Source organism: Ascaphus truei, chromosome 6, assembly GCF_040206685.1.
Source record: "Ascaphus truei isolate aAscTru1 chromosome 6, aAscTru1.hap1, whole genome shotgun sequence".
In the NCBI taxonomy this organism is placed as follows: Eukaryota; Metazoa; Chordata; class Amphibia; order Anura; family Ascaphidae; genus Ascaphus; species Ascaphus truei.
In genome coordinates, this window is record NC_134488.1 from 23,633,677 (window position 1) to 23,651,886 (window position 18,210).

The 18,210-nt window shown below is 48.5% G+C and overlaps 1 protein-coding gene across 9 annotated transcripts in view; it reads left to right on the forward strand.

Annotated features, from left to right (window-relative positions):
- The window catches only part of AGRN (agrin), a 355,575-nt gene that overhangs the window by 276,692 nt on the left and 60,673 nt on the right, over positions 1–18,210 (forward strand). For all 9 annotated transcript variants that reach the window (XM_075603626.1, XM_075603634.1, XM_075603631.1 and 6 more), the window contains 6 exons: positions 2,599–2,744; positions 3,463–3,568; positions 7,832–7,945; positions 9,586–9,750; positions 11,833–11,976; positions 18,074–18,198. In XM_075603626.1, the coding sequence (XP_075459741.1) occupies positions 2,599–2,744; positions 3,463–3,568; positions 7,832–7,945; positions 9,586–9,750; positions 11,833–11,976; positions 18,074–18,198 (800 nt within the window). The remainder of the gene's footprint in view (positions 1–2,598; positions 2,745–3,462; positions 3,569–7,831; positions 7,946–9,585; positions 9,751–11,832; positions 11,977–18,073; positions 18,199–18,210) is intronic.

An 18,210-nucleotide genomic window follows, 5' to 3' on the forward strand; every position in this document is an offset into this window, starting at 1 on the left:
TTTATAAGAGACAAATGTTGTGTTAAAAGTCTTTTGATATTTCCTTTCCCACTAGGGTCACCTTCAGATGGCAGACTGGACTCCGGGGAGAGCTCCATTTTAACCTCCCGGACAATTAATATTCCGTATGCTTTTATCTCCAGAGCGGAGCCTCAGCTTTAAAAAAAAAAAAAAAAAAAAACGCTATGTTCAAGTATAAATATAATACAAAACACATATCGATCAGCACAGATGGCTGCTTTACGCATCTAGAAATAGCATAGCTTAAAGTTGGAACATCCCTTGCACTGCATTTTTGTTGTTGTTCTAGGATTGAAGCAGGGGAATGGGATATTTGGGCACGGCCAGACTTTCACCAGCTCTGCGACGCCCGCTTGGACGCTGGCTCCATCTTCAAATGTCGCGCGTCCTGTCCCGCGCCGCCTCCGGGCGTCCTCGGCAATATCCCTTGCGCCCATCGCTCCGAGCCCCGGGACTGGGAGCGCCGGCCGCAAGGGACATTGACGAGAGACGCGGGACGGGGCGCGCAGGACTCGGGACATTTGAAGATAGGGTCGGAGCGCGCGTTGTGACAAGTCAAGTGGCCAGGTGCTCGGTGCTGAGTTATTGCGGCGGCAGAGAGCGCCGGTAGCGGATTGGTCGCGGCATCTTGTGGGCAAATTAGAACGTAAATAAACTTGCGCTAAAATAAATAAATGGTAAAATCCCCGTGTATTTGGGACTTTCAATACTCCCAAGACATTACACATTTGCTAATTACGTTCATTCTTACAGCCACCGCTGGGTGACGGCAAGAGGATAATTTTGGCTTAATCCCCCTGTTATATTACACGCTCTCCTGAAAGCGCCGAGGATGCACATCTCCGTCCTGCTCTGCGTTTCTCTGGGGAGCTGCACAGTTCTAGATAATAAGGGTATATTTGCCTGGTCTCCTAGCAACGCTGGGGGCTGGGGGGGGTGGGATTCCGGCATTCGGGCGATCGTTTATAAGCAGAAGCCTTTAATATCCCATCTCGCGCTCAGCGCAAGTGTAATTACCTCAATTTCATTAACGCAGCATGGATCGGATAGGGCTGGGGGGTGTATGCAGGAATGGACGAGGGGGGGAAGGGTGGTGGGGGGGGGGGGTCGGAGAGGACGCTGCCGGCTCAGTATCGACTTGAAAGAGAGGCTTTTCTCTGCTCATCTGGCTTTTATCTTCAATAACTGGTGATGGTTTTACGGAATTACACCGGGGATGGTTGATTTAGTGACGTTTTTATTTCACGCTTCAGATAGTACTGAATATAGCCTTTCCCTGTCCCATAGGTGTAACCTTACATATTCCACAGTATGTTGGGCCTCAGAGCTTGCAATTCACCCTGAAAATAAACACGTTCTATAACATTGCTGTCTACTCTTTGGACCCCTATAGTGCCTTCTTCTTGAATCTGGAGTTGCCAAAGAGTATAGTGCAGTTTTTTTTTCAATCGGGTTCCTAAGACCCCTTGGTTCCCCAGGCACCCCTAAAGGGTTCTGTGCAATTTTCAGGTCATTTGAACATTGTACCAAATACAGAAGAATTTACAATGCATCTTATCTCAGACGCGCTATTAGAGAGGGTTGGGGTTCCTTACAATGCATCTGATCTCAGACGCGCTATTAGAGAGGGTTGGGGTTCCTTACAATGCATCTGATCTCAGATGCGCTATTAGAGAGGGTTGAGGTTCCTTACAATGCATCTGATCTCAGACGCGCTATTAGAGAGGGTTGGGGATCCTTACAATGCATCTGATCTCAGACGCGCTATTAGAGAGGGTTGGGGTTCCTTACAATGCATCTGATCTCAGAGGCGCTATTAGAGAGGGTTGGGGTTCCTTACAATGCATCTGATCTCAGGCGCGCTGTTAGAGAGGGCTGGGATTTTGTTATGTGGTTATAGGGTGTGCGACTTAACAGAATTTCTGATGACTTTCTGACTTCCAGGCATCTATTAATACATAAGAGGCAGGTTTCACAAACCCTATTAGCTGCAATTTCCTCTCTCCGTTCGAGACAAAATAAAAACAGGACATTGAAAAGGAGATCACAAATGCTGGCTGGCACGTTGTAAGAGCGGTTTTGACCGTTCTGAAGTCCATGCCTTAAAGCTTGGTGCACGAAGTCACCTGTTATTCATAATTAAAGGATCTGGGAGGTTAGCTGAAGGGAGTTTTCTGATTGGTCAATACCACAGCCCCGATATCACAGCCCCGATGTTTGTGTGTGAGGGTGTAATTTCTTCCTATCCATTCCCTTGATTGCTTTAATGGAAATTCATCTGGTATTCCGTTTTCGGGTGAGCACACCACTCACCTAGAAGCTTCTTGTTTCTTCCCGAAATACAACAGATATCACATGGTTAATAAATGTCCTTGCCCCTTAAACGAGACTGCATGTGTGTTTGTATTGTGCCTGCACAATCGATAATCACTTATCTCCTGTGGTACCCGTTTAATGGCGCACAGTGCGCCTGCATTGACGCGCCTGGTAGTAAAGGTTCAGTTCCTTGACCCTGACTGAGCGGTCAGCGTGATTATCATGGCGGACGTTTTGGTTGAATCCGTATCTCTGTTACAGAATGTGGCTCGGGGGGATCGGGGTCCGGCGAGGATAGCGAATGTGAGCAGGGACGCTGCCGGCGCTATGGCGGCTCATGGGACGAAGATGTGGAGGACGACCGCTGTGTCTGCGACTACACGTGCCACGCTGTTCTGCGTAACCCGGTGAGTCGGCTGTGGGGGTTATAATACGGCACGTGTATCCAACACCCACACCGCTTGAATTAATAATTAGAATTATGTGTAACGCTGGCAGTCCCAAGGGACCTGGCATATGGTCACAAGGAACTGCTTCTATAACTTTAAAGCTGCAGACCAAGCAATATCCTGTGTTTTTTTTAAATAAATCATTTCTATACTATGAGAAAATTCTTGTAGCATTTTTTTTAAACAACTCTGAATGACATTTTTAATGTATTATAATGCAACAAGCATTTTTTGTTCCTATAGCAACCATTTACAAAGTCACATCCCCTTCCCCTTCTGAAACAGGCTCTGTCACATCCCTTTTTGAGCCCTGCCCTGTCTCTAGCAGTGCACCAATTGTATCTCATGACTGCCAGGTCACATGATCTTCCCCACAGAACTTTGCATCTTTGGTCCTCTTCTGCTGCACTGACAGCCATTTAGTGATCCCCCCGAGCCGAATCTTCTCCGATCGATCGTCAACGTCACTAATTACTTATCATTGTATGGATTGTATTGATGCACATATTAAAGGGTTGAAAAAAATAAAATGTAAAAAAACCGGCAGCTTTAAAGAACAGGGCGGTTACCAGTAGGAGGAAGTGCCCGCTTCCTGCGATCTGGGTCACTTGTCCTGCACTTCCCTCCTGCCAGCCGGCCGGACACACTCTCACCCCTCTGTCTCTCCCCCCTACAGGTGTGCGGATCTGACGGCATTACTTACGCCAACGAGTGCGAGCTGAAGAAGACGCGGTGCGAGAGGAGGCAGGATCTGTACGTGGCCGCGCAAGGCGCCTGCCGAGGTGAGAGGAAGGGGTTCTTTTCTGCCGCGCCCTGTAAGCCCCTCTCTCTCCCGGGAGCCGTTCCTGCCCCACGATTTGCAATGATCTCTGGCCACTTCTAAGCCTCGCAGATTCCTACGCGGGCTCTCTTGCCAAAAATGCTCTGCAGGATTTGGATTATTAACATACAGCTGACAAATGGCAGTAAGCAGATGAGAGGCTTATGTATGAGAGAGAGGTCTTAAATATTAAATATTATGTTTAACCCTTCACGGACAGGAAGCCCAGCAGTGCATTGCTTGCAATGATTTCCAGGACCCTTTAACAGGGACGCTTAGTACCAATCGACAGCCTTTTAAATGTCATTCTAAAATGTTGGCAAAATGGATAGATCTTTTCCCCCAGCGTTTAAATGTATGATTTTTGCATGTACCCCTAATATGTGTTAGTCATCTCTGGTAATAAGGGCGGCATACACTGGCTGGCTCCATATACATCTAAATACAATACTGACATCACAAAGGGATGATCAAAATAGTTTGGGGTGGACGTGCAGGATATTTATGCATGTGTGTATATCTTTGTGTATAGTGCCCTAGTATGCTCCGCGCTTTACCAAAGGTACAGTACAGGGAATTATAATACAACTAGCTTTTGTGCCCGGCTTCACCCAGGGAATCTAATATTGAATACATCTCCCCGCCCCCCCCCCCCCCTTCTGCCGGCACATCTCCCTGCCCCCCCCTCCCCCTTTTGCTGGATGTAGTGCGGGGTGATATTTGTCTCTGTCTGTGTATGTGTGTGTGTGTTTGTTGTGTGTGAGTGTCTCTCCCCCGCTGCCGGAACATGTCCCCGCCCTCCCTCCCCCAGGACCCCCGTCCACCCCCCCCCCCCCCCCCCGCTGGCGACACATCTCCCCGTGCTGCTGTGGCATGTTCCCTCGCTGCCGGCACATGTCGTCGTCCCCCTGCCCTCCTGGTACATCTCCCCCTGCTAGCTGGCACATCTCCACTCCCCCCCTTCCCTCCCCCCCCCCCCCGCTAGATGTCTCAACTCCCCCGCACATCTCACATCACACACACAGAGACACACACACACACACACAGAGCCCCGATCCAGGCAAGGACACGCCCCCTCCCTTGATAGCCACGCCCCCCGCTCCTGCTCTAACATTTTTGCTGGACAGCCGAGGGAGACTTAGAATGTCCATAATTTGGGAGGTGAGTCACATTGAAAGCTCAAAATAGTTGCGTTGACCTACAAATACGCAGCAGAATGTCCAGTGAAAGTTTTGTGGTGCCGTTTGTGAGATTTCAATGCTTCGGACATACAAACAAACAAACGGAATCCAACTTAGAATTATAGTATAGAGTATAGATTAGTGCAACAAACAAAATCTGACAATAGTCAAGGTAAATCCTGCCCCAGAGAGCTTACAATCTAAGTGGTATATTGGATGACTTAGAGACAGCAGGTGGGGGCTATGTGCAGTAGATGGCAGTGCTTGGCTGTAATGGTTGGTAGGAATTACTGTTTATTTGTATTGTATTGTATGTCTTTATTTATATAGCGCCATTAATGTACATAGCGCTTCACAGTAGTAATACAACTGGTAATCAAATAAATATTTGTAAAAGGTTTTACCAGGAAGTAATACATTGAGAGTTACCTCTCGTTTTCATGTATGTCCTGGGCACAGAGTTATAACAATACATGGTTACATTATAGTGAGCAGGGCTATACAGTCAATCCACAGACATTTCATGGACAGATTGAGTTGGTAAATTGGGTACAGGGGATAAAGGGCTTGTGCGTTTCAGACTGAAATAGAGAATCTTTAACATTACCAAACAGCTCACACCCTTTAGCTGCTCTTCAGCTGCGCCAAAGGCTGTCCGCATTTGGGGTGACGAGGATGTAGACTGTGGGACATTAGCCTTGAGTAGAAGCTGTTAAAATGCTTCATTTATAAGGTGAGTTCTAAAATTTGACATAAAAGTGGGAGAGAAGGTGCTTGGCATATACCAAGTGAGAGCAAGTTCCACAGGTAAGCGGGAGTGAGGGAAACATGTTTACTGAGAGAGAGAGCTGTAGACATGAAAGGGGTGGAAAGGAGCCTTTTTACGAGCAGAGCACAGGACACAAGTAGGGGCATAATGAGAGATCAAAGCTGATATGTAGGGAGGAGCGGATGAGTGGAGAGCATTGAAGGTAAGGAGGAGAACTTTTTGTAGGTGATTTGAAACTTGATGGGAAGCCAGGATGGGGTTTTTAGGAGGAGGTGATGATGAGGGACTGTTCTGGGAGAAAGTTAAATTATTCTATCAGGAGAATTGTGGATAGATTGTATAGGAGAAAGTTGTGAGGCAAGAAAGGCTAGTTAGCAGTATGTTACAATAATCCATATGGGAGAGGAGAAGGGCAATCAGGAAATTGACAGAGGAAAGGGCGGTCTTGGCGTTGTTACGGAGGAAGAAGCAACACATTTTAGCCATGGTGTGACTGTGAATGGAGAAGGAAAGGGAGGAGTCAAATGATACGCCTAGGCAACGTGCTTTAGCGACCGGATAGAGGTTAGTGCTGTTTACTGTGATGGGAAACGGGGATATTAGGCCAGGTTTATCGGGAGATATGAGTAGCTCAGTTTTAGACATATCAAGTTTAAGGTGGCGGAGCACCATCCGCGAGAATATAGCCAGGAGGGACTCTGAGACTTGGAACTGGGCTGCAGGTGTGAGGTTAGGATGGATAGAAATATCTGCGTATCATCTGCATAAAGATCATACCTAAGAGCAAAGGAGCTGAGGTCACCAAGTGATAGTGTGTAGAGAGAGAAAAGGAGAGGTCCCAGAACAGCCCTGAGGTGCACGAACAGACATATCAACTGGAGACGAAGACATGTTGGCAACACAGACCGAAAATGTGAGATGGGAGAGGAAAGAACCAGGATAGAGCTGGGTTACGGACTGTAGGATATGCACGGGAAGAAAGTGATCGACAGTATCAAATGCAGCAGAGAGATCGCAGAGGATAAGTAGGGAACGTTTTACATTTTGTTCCTGTATCAGGTTTGTCTGAGTGAGTGATAACCAGTAGGTCAAATTTTGAGTGGCCCTTTTAAATAGATTGGATATCTCTTCATATTGCCCCTGTAGTGGACAGGTGTACTGTACTGCCATTTAATGTGACTCTTGATACATAATCACAAATGAGAATGTTATAAATGTTGACATCATTTTTGTAGTAAGTTTATAAACACTGTTATCTGGAACATACTCCCTGTCCATCCTAAGGTTAATTCACTGTATGCTGCACAAGACCTTGCATGCAATTAAAAGCCCTCCCCTTGCCTCATAATTGGTCTAAGCGGGGAGGAAGCGTTTGATTGACATGCACCATTGTATTGCAGTCCGCTTTGCAAAAATAAACCAAGACGGCCTCAAAGGTCTTTACGCGTGACAGCATGTTGTGAAAAAGCATGTTAAGTTGCTTACAGATCGGTTTTGTTTAAGCTATACCATAGAGCAGGGGTGCACAAACTATTTGAGCTGCGCCCCCTCCCTCCCCCCCCCCCCGCCTGCTGCCCTCCATGCTCCTGCCCACCTTATCTCTTTTGCCGGCGTCAAATGACGCAGTGGGGGTCATGTGACGTGACCCCGCAGCGTCATTTGACGCTGCGTCGCCATGGTAACGGGCGTCAAATGACGCCGCAGGGCCATGTCACATCACATGACCCCGCGGCGTCATTTGACGCCACGTTGCTATGGCGACGCGTCAACACTTAGCCTCTGAATCCCGGTAAGTGAAGTTGCAGGGGCCTCGCGCCATCCCCTGGCATTTAATTAAAATGCCTTGGGGAAGAGCACGGGGCCCCTGCAACTGCCCCCCGCCCTAGTTTGCGCACCCCTCGTATAGAGCAGCAGTGGGCAACTCCAGTACTCAGGGGCCACTTACAGCTCAGGTTTTCAGGATATCCCTGCTTCAGTCGTAGACTGAGTCACTGATTGAGCCACCTGTGCTGAAGCAGCGATATCCTGACCTGTCGGTGGCCCTTGAGGCCTGGAGTTGCCCACCCCTGCCGTAGAGCAATTTCTCTGTGACTCAGTTCATGTAATCTTTATATAAAAGCTTTTTCAAATATATTTCCCCCTTTCCATTACTCTGTTTAGTTCTGCAGCCTCCTTCATGCTGTCACATAGATCTTTCACCGACCGGATTATGGCAAGGAAACGTAACTCCTGTGGTGCACTGAAGTGTCATTGTCCTGTTGCTTTCTCTTGACAGCTGCTTCCACCAGCGCAACACCTCCTCTGGCGCCCCACTGCAGCCGCACCGTGTACGGCTGCTGCCCCGACAATGTCACCGCTGCCCTTGGGGTCGGACTGGCAGGGTGCCCAAGTAAGGCGTGCAATTTCACTCTACTTCTGTAACTCTTGTTTGATTCCAAAACTACTGTGCCCAGCGCCCTGCCTGTGCGGGTCATTATGCTATTGTGCCATATACTTCCTGTAGGCAGAGGTTGATTTGGGATCATTTCTTGATTTGTACAAGTTCAGGGCAAGTGGACCCATAAGATCTTCACCTGTGGTGGTGTTAAGCCAAGCAGTGGCCCTCCAGCACCGAAGAGCTTAGTTGCACTTGTGTTGGACGTCCGTAATGAGCTTTTTCCTGTACAGAACCATGGCACCACCCTGGCCAGCTCCCACAATGCATCAGGTTGACCGCTTTCTCCCCCCCGGACAAAAGCTCTCTCATGCAAATGCAAACCATTGGAAACTGAAGGCATGTTCCCTTTCTTCCCAAATCTCCCCGGCAGAAGCTCTCTTTAAATGACCGTCGGTGTCCCCTTCATTAGAGCGGCCCGTGACAGCAGGCCCGCACGTGCAGAGTAAGCAAGGGGGCCGGCGTCATTTACCTAATTAAGATGGTCCGTGGAATCCACTGTGGATATGCGTCGGTGGATTGCACTTTGCTTCTATGCACATGCTTCCTGCAGCCAGCTGAAGATTAATCCAGCCATCCCAACGCCGCCATCCATCCTGCATCTCCGTCCGGGCTGCTTTTTTTTACACCTCTACAGATGGAAATGTCTTTATCCCCTGCCAGCTGTTCCAGTCACCACGTTGTCACCTGCTGTGTGACTGTGCCGTGCTATTTATAGCAGAGATATGCATGCAGATAGATATACAGTGACACATTCCTCACAGCGTTGTCAGCGGCGCGTAGACTCCTACTGATTTAAACCCTTTGTTGCCAATGCTTAGTCCACAAGTCACTGGCTGGGATAGTTGCATGTTGCTGTCCAGCAGCAGAAGAGTTATATGTCTCCCACAGTATCCGACATACACACTGTATTTATGTACTCGCAGTGTATGGGAAGCTCTGCCAGTTGTTTCCTGTTAAGGATGTGTTTGCTTCTTGGCTCTGATACTCTGTGTTATGAATAACCAGATTGTTACTGCAGATACTCAGCTGTGGGAATGCAATTTACTACTCGTATGATGCCCATTGCTTAGAAAGTCCCTTAATACTCCTTGATACTCCGTGTAAGCACCTAAGATTTGAATATGTTCTTTACATTTTGTGCGAGTTCGATACTGGGCCAACTATTAGGGCAGATAAGTCTGTGAGGTTCTTGGCTACTCGCACTAAAGGGGAGTGGGCGATTGATAACCGAAGAATGAGACGGTATCTTGGACTTATACCGTGTGACCTGTTGTATCTGTCCATTGCAGAGAATACTGTATATGAATGGCCTACAATGAGCGACTAATAGGACTGCTCGCCATATGGAGCTACTTGGAAGATTTAGGGCTTGATTGGATCTGGCTGTACCGCACAGAACGCCCCTTTGTAGTCAGTAGGGCTTTCCGTGCTGTTGTGCCACACTTGATATAATAAGGCCCTTAGTGACTAACCGCACAATGCATCACTTTTTGTGACCTTTTGTCGCTAGGTGGATGTTCACTTTGGGGGCGATGGGGATAATTAAGACGCTTCAACCAGGTCGCTGATCCCGATGCGTTCTGCTTTCACAGGCAGCTGCCAGTGTAACCAGCATGGCTCCTACGGGGGTACCTGCGATCCGGCCACTGGTCAGTGCTCGTGCAAACCCGGTGTGGGAGGAGTGAAGTGTGACCGCTGCGAGCCCGGATTCTGGAACTTCCGCGGCATTGTGACGGATAAAAAAAGCGGCTGCACCCGTGAGTATCTCCCGGCTCCGGCACCAGGCATGCAGGGGTCATTGTACTTGGTCAAACCTTTGCCGGCCGTTGCTCACGCCTCCTGGGCTTAGTTTGGGTAATCACACCGGGGCAGCTGGTCTTCCCAGGAAGCTCTAGGACTAGAGAAGTACTTTTTTTGTAACTCCACTTGCCCACGATCAGTGATTATTTTGCGCTTCGCTTTAATGCAGTGGATTCTTTATGTTTGAGACGTTTGACAAGCTGGAGACTACTAGATAGGTGAAAGTTAGAAGGCCGCATGTTATATAAGTTATGGTGGGTTATAAAGTGGCAAGAGACCTCCACCGTGCAGTGAACAGCAAATACAAATATCGCTGGTGAGCACATTCCCACGTCTCGGACAGGTCTGCAACCCTTAGCATACAGTGTTTCCACTGCAGCAAGGGATTCTGGGAAATTGCATGCAAATGAGCATAGTGTCACCTTTTGCTTCATGTCCATTTTAACATGGACCCCTATAAGCTTATGCCTGCTGCATTATGCTGCCACATTGCACAGCTTTTCAGCACAGCCGGTGTTGAAGTGCAGAGCCAATAGCCCTACTCACAGACAGCTTTTTCGACCTTTTCATCAGTGTGTGGCTGGTTATACTGGTTTTGCCAATGTTAAGCTGTGATAGGTTTCAACCACACATTAAATAAGTGATGGTGGATAAAAAAAAACTTGTCGGCTTTTGGAAGGCAAACCTCCACCACTAATGCAGTCATTTCGTATGAAACGTTTTGACGCCGTACACTTGCAGAAGAAAACGATTACGTTTGGAAAGAACGCTTATGTTTGTCCAATAAAAGGTATCACAAGCTACAACGAATATGAAACATTCCAAATAGATTGCTCAGATTAGAAGTATTTTCCCTTTAAATAACAGTAAAATGTAATGTACGTTTGTAAGCCTTTACGTCTTTTCCCTTTCTCATCCTGCGTACAGATTTCCTTGTGAAATTCTCAGATTTTTTAAATCATTTTTTTTTTTTTAAATATGGAGTTAAAAAAAAAATTGAGAACCAATTATATTATATAATAATATTAAAGCAACAATCCCGTCCAATTCAGATTTGTTTTTTTCTTGTGCAGAATTCAAACCAGGCTGTCCTATGGCGCTTGACCATTCATTTTTTTTACTGTGTGAACCCCATTTCCTACGATACTAACTGATAGTTACCGGTGTTACCTCACGGACATCTAAACAGCTGTCCAATAGGAAGCCATGTTGTCATCCCACCGATGACATGGTGGCTTTCTATTGGCCTGCGAAATTTGGCGGCCATTTTAGTTTGAATACATGGGAGGTAAGCATCGGCAGCAAAACTGATTAGTATGGCGAGAAGATGTGGTTATGAGGAACGTAAAACAGCGCCGTCCTACTGCAGAGGACCACCAGTTTGAAACAATGTAAAAAAAAATTAAAAGAAGGGGCATTTTTAATTATCCATTTCCACAGGCAAAAATACATTTTGGTTTATTTTTGCTGGGCCCGACCTTTTGGAACAGAGACGTGTGTAACAGTTGTTTGGAGACTCTGTGTACCATTGGGCTGAGGGGAGCCTGAGGCAAAGAAGAATGCAAGCTCGGGAAGCTCACGGCATAATACCACATGCCAAAATGTAAACCTTGGCATCGGGAGCACGAGGGGGCTCTGCATGAAATCCCCCAACAGCTCAGGTTTTCAGGATATCCCAACTTTAGCACATGTGGCTGAATCAGAGGCTCGAAGACTGAGCTTCTGCTTGAGCCACCTGTGCTGAAGCTGGGATATCCTGAATACTGGATCTGTTGGGGCTTGAGGACTGGAGTTGAGCCCCCCTGTCTTATCTCACTGAGACTTCTCCAGTGACTGGGAATGTGCGCAGCGGAAGCTAGAGTAACCCACTTACAGGAGTTGGCTCTATGCGCCACCCTCATTTCTACCGCAGGCAGCAGCGAGATTTGCGTACTCCAGGCACGGTATAAGGAAGGGCAGGGGCTGGTTTGGCCCTCCTGGGTTTTGACGCTTTCTTGCTCTACAGTTTCATAGTTTCTCCTGTACCTTCTCTCTGACAGCATGCAACTGTGATCCTGTTGGCGCCGTACGCGATGACTGCGAGCAGATGACGGGACTTTGCTCTTGCAAACCGGCTATCACCGGCCTGAAGTGTAGTCAGTGCCCAGACGGACGCAAGCCTGGCCTCACTGGCTGTGAGAAAGGTAAGAAGACGAGGCATGGGGAGAGCGAATCTTGGCCTCACTGGCTGTGGGAAAGGTAAGAAGACGAGGCATGGGGAGAGCGAATCTTGGCCTCACTGGCTGTGGGAAAGGTAAGAAGACGAGGCATGGGGAGAGCGAATCTTGGCCTGACTGGCTGTGAGAAAGGTAAGAAGACGAGGCATTGGGAGAGTGAATCTTGGCCTGACTGGCTGTGCGAATCTTGGCCTGACTGGCTGTGGGAAAGGTAAGAAGACGAGGCATCGGGAGAGCGAATCTTGGCCTGACTGGCTATGGGAAAGGTAAGAAGACGAGGCATCGGGAGAGCGAATCTTGGCCTCACTGGCTGTGAGAAACGTAAGAAGACGAGGCATGGGGAGAGCGAATCTTGGCCTGACTGGCTGTGGGAAAGGTAAGAAGACGAGGCATCGGGAGAGCGAATCTTGGCCTGACTGGCTGTGTGAAAGGTAAGAAGACGAGGCATCGGGAGAGCGAATCTTGGCCTCACTGGCTGTGGGAAAGGTAAGAAGACGAGGCATGGGGAGAGCGAATCTTGGCCTGACTGGCTGTGGGAAAGGTAAGAAGACGAGGCATGGGGAGAGCGAATCTTGGCCTCACTGGCTGTGGGAAAGGTAAGAAGACGAGGCATGTGGAGAGCGAATCTTGGCCTGACTGGCTGTGAGAAAGGTAAGAAGACGAGGCATGGGGAGAGCGAATCTTGGCCTGACTGGCTGTGAGAAAGGTAAGAAGACGAGGCATTGGGAGAGCGAATCTTGGCCTGACTGGCTGTGAGAAAGGTAAGAAGACGAGGCATGGGGAGAGCGAATCTTGGCCTGACTGGCTGTGGGAAAGGTAAGAAGACGAGGCATGGGGAGAGCGAATCTTGGCCTGACTGGCTGTGGGAAAGGTAAGAAGACGAGGCATGGGGAGAGCGAATCTTGGCCTGACTGGCTGTGGGAAAGGTAAGAAGACGAGGCATGGGGAGAGCGAATCTTGGCCTGACTGGCTGTGAGAAAGGTAAGAAGACGAGGCATGGGGAGAGCGAATCTTGGCCTGACTGGCTGTGCGAATCTTGGCCTGACTGGCTGTGCGAATCTTGGCCTGACTGGCTATGAGAAACGTAAGAAGACGAGGCATCGGGAGAGCGAATCTTGGCCTGACTGGCTGTGGGAAAGGTAAGGCCGCGCGTATAGTGCCCGCGACGGGTGACGGCGACGCCGCCCACAAACAAATACATTGCGTGTGCTTATAGTAATCGTGACGGCGGCAATGCGATGGAGCGACGTCGCGTCGCCAAATTTGGAAGCCGTGAATATTTGATTTTTCAAGGTCTGTCGACTCATGTGACAGCCCCTTAACAAATCAAATGCCCGGAAGCCAGCGCCGCCGCAAAACGAAATATAACTTTCGCTAGCGGCGACGGGTGACGTCACCCATTCCGTCGCCGGTCGCGGGCACTATACGCGCGGCCTAAGAAGACGAGGCATTGGGAGAGCGAATCTTGCATGAGGAAGGGCTGTGACGGAGATGTTGAGATGCTGTTTATATGTTTACTTGATAACTCTGTCGCTCGGAACCAGACTTTCTATGTTGCAGAAGTAGCCAACGTGAGTGCAACCCGCAGGGAGTGCAACCCGCAGGGAGTGCAACCCGCAGGGAGTGCAACCCGCAGGGAGTGCAACCCGCAGGGAGTGCAACCCGCAGGGAGTGCAACCCGCAGGGAGCTCCCACGAGTGGAATAGTGCGATAACCGTGCCCCCTTCTCACACGCAGCTGAATTAAAATGATGGTCGCTTCTCCCTCTCACGTGTTGTGAATGTCCTGCTGCAGTGCACTGCCGGGTTGCAATTATGTTGGCTACATCTGTATATCCAGTTATCTGTTGTGTCCTGAAGATAAAGAATTAGGCCAATGCAGCATGTTCTAGGCCAGGAGTGGCCAACTCCTGTCCTCAAGGGCCACCAACAAGTCAGGTTTTCAGGATATCCCTGCTTCAGCACAGGTGGCTCAATCATAATGGATGAGCCACTGAACCAGGATATCCTGAAAACCTGACCTGTTGGAGGCCTGGAGTTGGCCACTCCTATTCTAGTCAGATAGAGCCACATTTTATTTTCACAGTTTATTTTAGCGGGTAGTGGCCAAAGTTAATGGTCACTTACCTACCTTAAAGAGAACAGCAGAAGGGAGAGGGGGTTAAATGTACTCGAGAGCAAATGGAGATGACGATAAATGATTTTTGTATTTCATTAGTTTTTTTTTACTTCTGCAACATGTTGGCTGATAGGGAAAAACACTGACATACCGTAGCTCATTAGGAGCACTTCATAGTTATACTCGGTGTCATTGTACATTCACAATCCCCCATACAGTAGCTAAAAATGAATAGGACCCCAAAACGTTTTCCTTCTAGTAGCCAAGAAATTCCAGTCCTACCCGGCACACGTTGCCCCATTTAAGAACTAACTGTATTTTGGATATAAAGTTGAGCTAGAACTGTGGTTCCCAACCTTTTTTCTTTCGAGGCACCCCTAATCACAGTGCTCCGTTGCTGAGGCACCCCCACAACAGGACAGTCAGTGACAGAAGAATGCCCGCTCCCTGTCTAACAAGTTCCTCTCTGTGCATGACTTCTTTCTCTCTCACTCTCTGCTCCTATTTGCTATAACTAAGACCTGGCTCACTCAGTCTGACTCTGCTCTTGAAGCTGCCCTCTCTTATGGTGGCTTTTCTTTCTCCCACACTCCTCGCCCTTATGGCAGGGGTGCAGGTGTGGGGCTCCTGCTCTCCTCTATCTGCCGTTACCGAACCTTTCCTATTCCTCCCACTCTTGCTTTTCCCTCTGTTGAGGCTCACACTGTCCAGATTTTCTCGCCTCTCCCTCTCCACTTGGTGGTCATCTATCGCCCACCTACCTCTACTCATCCCCCTTCTGTCTTTTTCTCTCACTTTGAATCCTTGTTCTTCTTCCTTCTCCCTTCTGTCTCTCCTGCTCTTCTCCTTGGGGACTTGAACTGCCACATTGATGACCCCTCTCTCCCTTGGCCTCCCGCTTTCTCTCTCTAAACTCTTCTTTTGGCCTTCAACAGTGGACTGCAGCCATCACCCACAAGAATGGCCACTACCTACACCTGGGTTTCATTAAAAACTTTTCTCTCTCTGATTTCTCCATTTCCCCTTTTCCTCTCTCTGACCATCTTCTCATTTTCTCTTTCTCGCTTCTCCCCTTCCTATCTACCCCTCGCTTCTGCAGAGACCTGCACTCTATTTACTTACCAGCCTTTATTTCCACTTTACGCTCCTCCCTCTCCTCTCTCAGCTCTGCTCCAGACCCTGAAAACATGGTCAGGAACTACAACTCTGCCTTATCCTCCTCTCTTGATCTACATGCCCCGCTTTCTCTCTGACGTTCTCGCCCTTTGAACTCCAGACCCTGGCTAAATTCTCACACACGGCATGCTATGTTCCTGCACTCGTTCCTCTGAACGCCTCTGGAGGAAATCTCACACTCTCGCAGACTTCTTTCACTACAAATTTATGCTATCCTGTTTCAACTCTGCCCTCTCTCAGGCTAAACAAACCTACTTTTCTTCACTAATCAACACGCACAAGTCTAACCCACGCCGACTCTTCTCTGTCTTTGACTCCCTACTCAGACCACCCTCAGCTGCCTCTTCTTCCTCCTCCATCTCACCTCAAGACTTTGCTAACTAGTTCAAGGAAAAGGTGGAGTCCTCTTGACCCCATTCCCTCCCATCTCCTAAAACCTCTTGCTCCTACTATTATCCCTATGCTCACACACATTTTTAACTCCTCCCTCTACTTTGGTACCTTTCCATCCTCCTTCAAACATGCAACAGTCATACCATTACTCAAAATCAGCAAGCTTGACCCTACCTGTCTTTCTAACTAACGGCCTGTCTCCCTCCTGCCTTTTGCCTCTAAACTCCTTGAACGTCTTGTATTCTCTCGCTTGGTCCATTTTCTCAGCACCTATTCTCTCCTAGACCCTCTACAATCTGGCTTCCACACTGCTCACTCAAATGAAACGGCCCTCACTAAAATAACTAATGACCTCCATGCTGCCAAAGACAGAGGTCATTACATCCTGCTCATATTACTCGACCTCTCTGCAGCATTTGACACTGTGGACCACCCTCTTCTCCTTCACATTCTCCATACTCTTGGCATTCGTAACAAAGCTCTATCCTGGACCTCCTCTTACCTCTCCCATCGTACTTTCAGCGTCTCTTCTGCTAACACCTCCTCTATCGACCTCTCTGGGGGTACCCCAGGGCTCTGTCCTGGGACCTCTCTTCTTTTCTCTGTACACACTCTCTCTAGGTGACCTAATCACATCTCTTGGGTTCCAATATCACCTCTATGCTGACGACACACAAATGTACTTTTCGACCCCTGACCTTACACCTGCTGTACAGACCAAAGTTTCTGAATGTCTCTCAGCGATATCATCCTGGATGGCCCTCCGCTGACTTAAACTCAACATGGCAAAAACAGAACTCCTCATACTTCCTCCCAAACCTGGCCCTATTTCCTCCTTCCACATTACTGTTGGAAGTACTATCATTCACCCAGTAGCCCAAGCACGCTGCCTAGGGGTCACACTCGACTCCTCTCTCACTTTCTCCTCTCACATTCAAAACGTATCTAACACCTGTTGCTTTTTCCTCCGCAATATCACAAAGATACGCCCTTTCCTCTGTTGCTCGACTGCTAAAATGCTGACTCAGGCCCTCATTCTCTCCCGTCTCGATTACTGTAACCTCCTGCTGTCCAGCCTTCCTGCTTCTCACCTGTCTCCCCTACAATCTATCCTAAACGCTGCTGCCAGAATCACTCTACTCTTTCCTAAATCTGTCTCAGTGTCTCCCCTGCTGAAATCCCTCTCCTGGCTTCCTATCAAATCCCGTACCACACATTCAATTCTCCTCCTCATTTTTAAAACTTTACACTTTTCTGCCCCGCCTTACATCTCAGCCCTAATTTCTCGCTATGCACCATCCCGACTCTTGCGTTCTGCTCAAGGATGTCTTTTCTCTACCCCCTTTGTATCTAAAGCCCTCTCCCACCTTAAACCTTTCTCACTGACTGCCCCACACCTCTGGAATGCCCTTCCCTCAATATCTGACTAGCACCCTCTCTATCCACCTTTAAGACCCACCTTAAAACACACCTGCTTAACGAAGCATATCAGTAGCACTGTGGCTAACACTATACACCTGATACATAAAGCTTGGCCCCCTGCAGACGCCCTTACCAGTATGCCCTCCTACTGTATCTGTATGTTCCTCCTACCAATTAGATTGTAAGCTCCTCAGAGCAGGGACTCCTTTTCCTAAATGTCACTTTTATGTCTGAACCACTTATTCCCATGATCTGTTATTTGTATTATTTGTTATTTATATGATTACCCCGTGTATTACTGCTGTGAAGCGCTATGTATATTAATGGCGCTATATAAATATAGACATACATACATACATACATACGACACAGGACAAAGACAGTGACAGAAGACACACACAAAAAGACAGAACAACTACACACAGGACACACACACACTAGCCCCTCTCCTGCCCATGCTGTTTCCTCCACTGCTTGGCCACACCCCCAGGCTCCTGACACCTCCTCCTGATTGGCTGCTGCTGGGTAATGCGTCCAATCAGCATGGAGGAAACTGCCCAGCCCCCTAGCAACTACCCTACTGTTCCCCTGCTCTGGGAGAACAGGGAATACCCACTGCACATTCTGATCCTCTCACGGAACCCATGTGGGGAAACCCTGCGCTAGAGGGTTGCAACGGTTCATAGAACTGGCAGAGTATGCACAGCTGTATACTGGGAGCAAAAGTATGCTTCTGAGAGACACAAATGTGCAATGGTATTCTCTGTTACAATAGGGGCGTTAGAAGTAACCATTCAACCTCCACTCCCAAGCTTGACTTGATACATTACAATTAAGATGTCTTCATTAGCACATTTTTTTGTTACCAGGTGAGCTGTTGTACACTCGGTGTTCTGCCAGGTACGCACAGCACTGCGCACATTCATACATAATGCCTGTGCTTTCCCCCCCCCAGATCCTTCAGCCCCTAAATCTTGTGGTGACATAAAATGCCAGTTCGGAGCATCTTGTGTGGTGGTGGGTGGCTTTGCCCACTGCGAGTGCCCGCCCCCCCTGTGTGCAGAGACGAATCTCACCAAGGTAAGAGGTCTT